Source organism: Aptenodytes forsteri, unplaced genomic scaffold (assembly GCF_000699145.1).
Source record: "Aptenodytes forsteri isolate BGI_AS27 unplaced genomic scaffold, ASM69914v1 Scaffold156, whole genome shotgun sequence".
In the NCBI taxonomy this organism is placed as follows: Eukaryota; Metazoa; Chordata; class Aves; order Sphenisciformes; family Spheniscidae; genus Aptenodytes; species Aptenodytes forsteri.
In genome coordinates this window covers 628,751-629,285 of record NW_008794166.1, presented here as the reverse complement: position 1 = coordinate 629,285, position 535 = coordinate 628,751, and the positions used below count along the sequence as shown (strand labels likewise).

General features: G+C 70.8%; 1 protein-coding gene across 1 annotated transcript in view; it reads right to left on the bottom strand.

Moving 5' to 3' along the window:
- Positions 1-535, bottom strand: part of APEH (acylaminoacyl-peptide hydrolase) — a 23,410-nt gene that overhangs the window by 19,087 nt on the left and 3,788 nt on the right. The window contains 2 exon segments of the mRNA XM_019472535.1: positions 132-226; positions 331-420. Coding sequence (XP_019328080.1) covers positions 132-226; positions 331-420 — 185 coding nt within the window.

Below are 535 nucleotides of genomic sequence, written 5' to 3'. Positions count from 1 at the left end.
TGACAGTGGCCGCCTCTGTGTCCACGAGCAGCAGGTCCTGCGAGGGGGCAGAGCACAGGCAGCCACGTCACCACAGGGCACGGGGGTCACGTCCCCGTCCCCGTCCCCCTGCCCCTGTCCCCAGGGCTCACTCTGCGGCTCCGCTGCGGGGTGCCCAGCATGGCTCGCCGGCTGTCTGCCGCCCAGCACCGCAGTGGCAGCGTCTCGGCATAGAGCCCGGCGAAGGCTGTGAGTGGGGCAGAGCACTGGTGAGACGGGGCCGTGGGCACCCGGCATGGGGGGTCCCTGTCCCCTGGCAGTGCCCAGCCCTGCCCGCTGTGCCACGCTCACCCTCTGTGGGCTCCTGCACGACGTCAAGCACTGTTACCGACTGCCTTGTCTGCCAGGTGAGCTGGGGAGAGCCGGTGGTCGGGGACAGGCCCCCGCCAGGGAAAATGAGGCCGGGAGATTGAGGGACGAGCCCACCCCCCGAGGCCGGAGGCCGGGAGATTGAGGGACCCCCCCGCCCCGCCAGGGAAAATGAGGAGATTGAGGG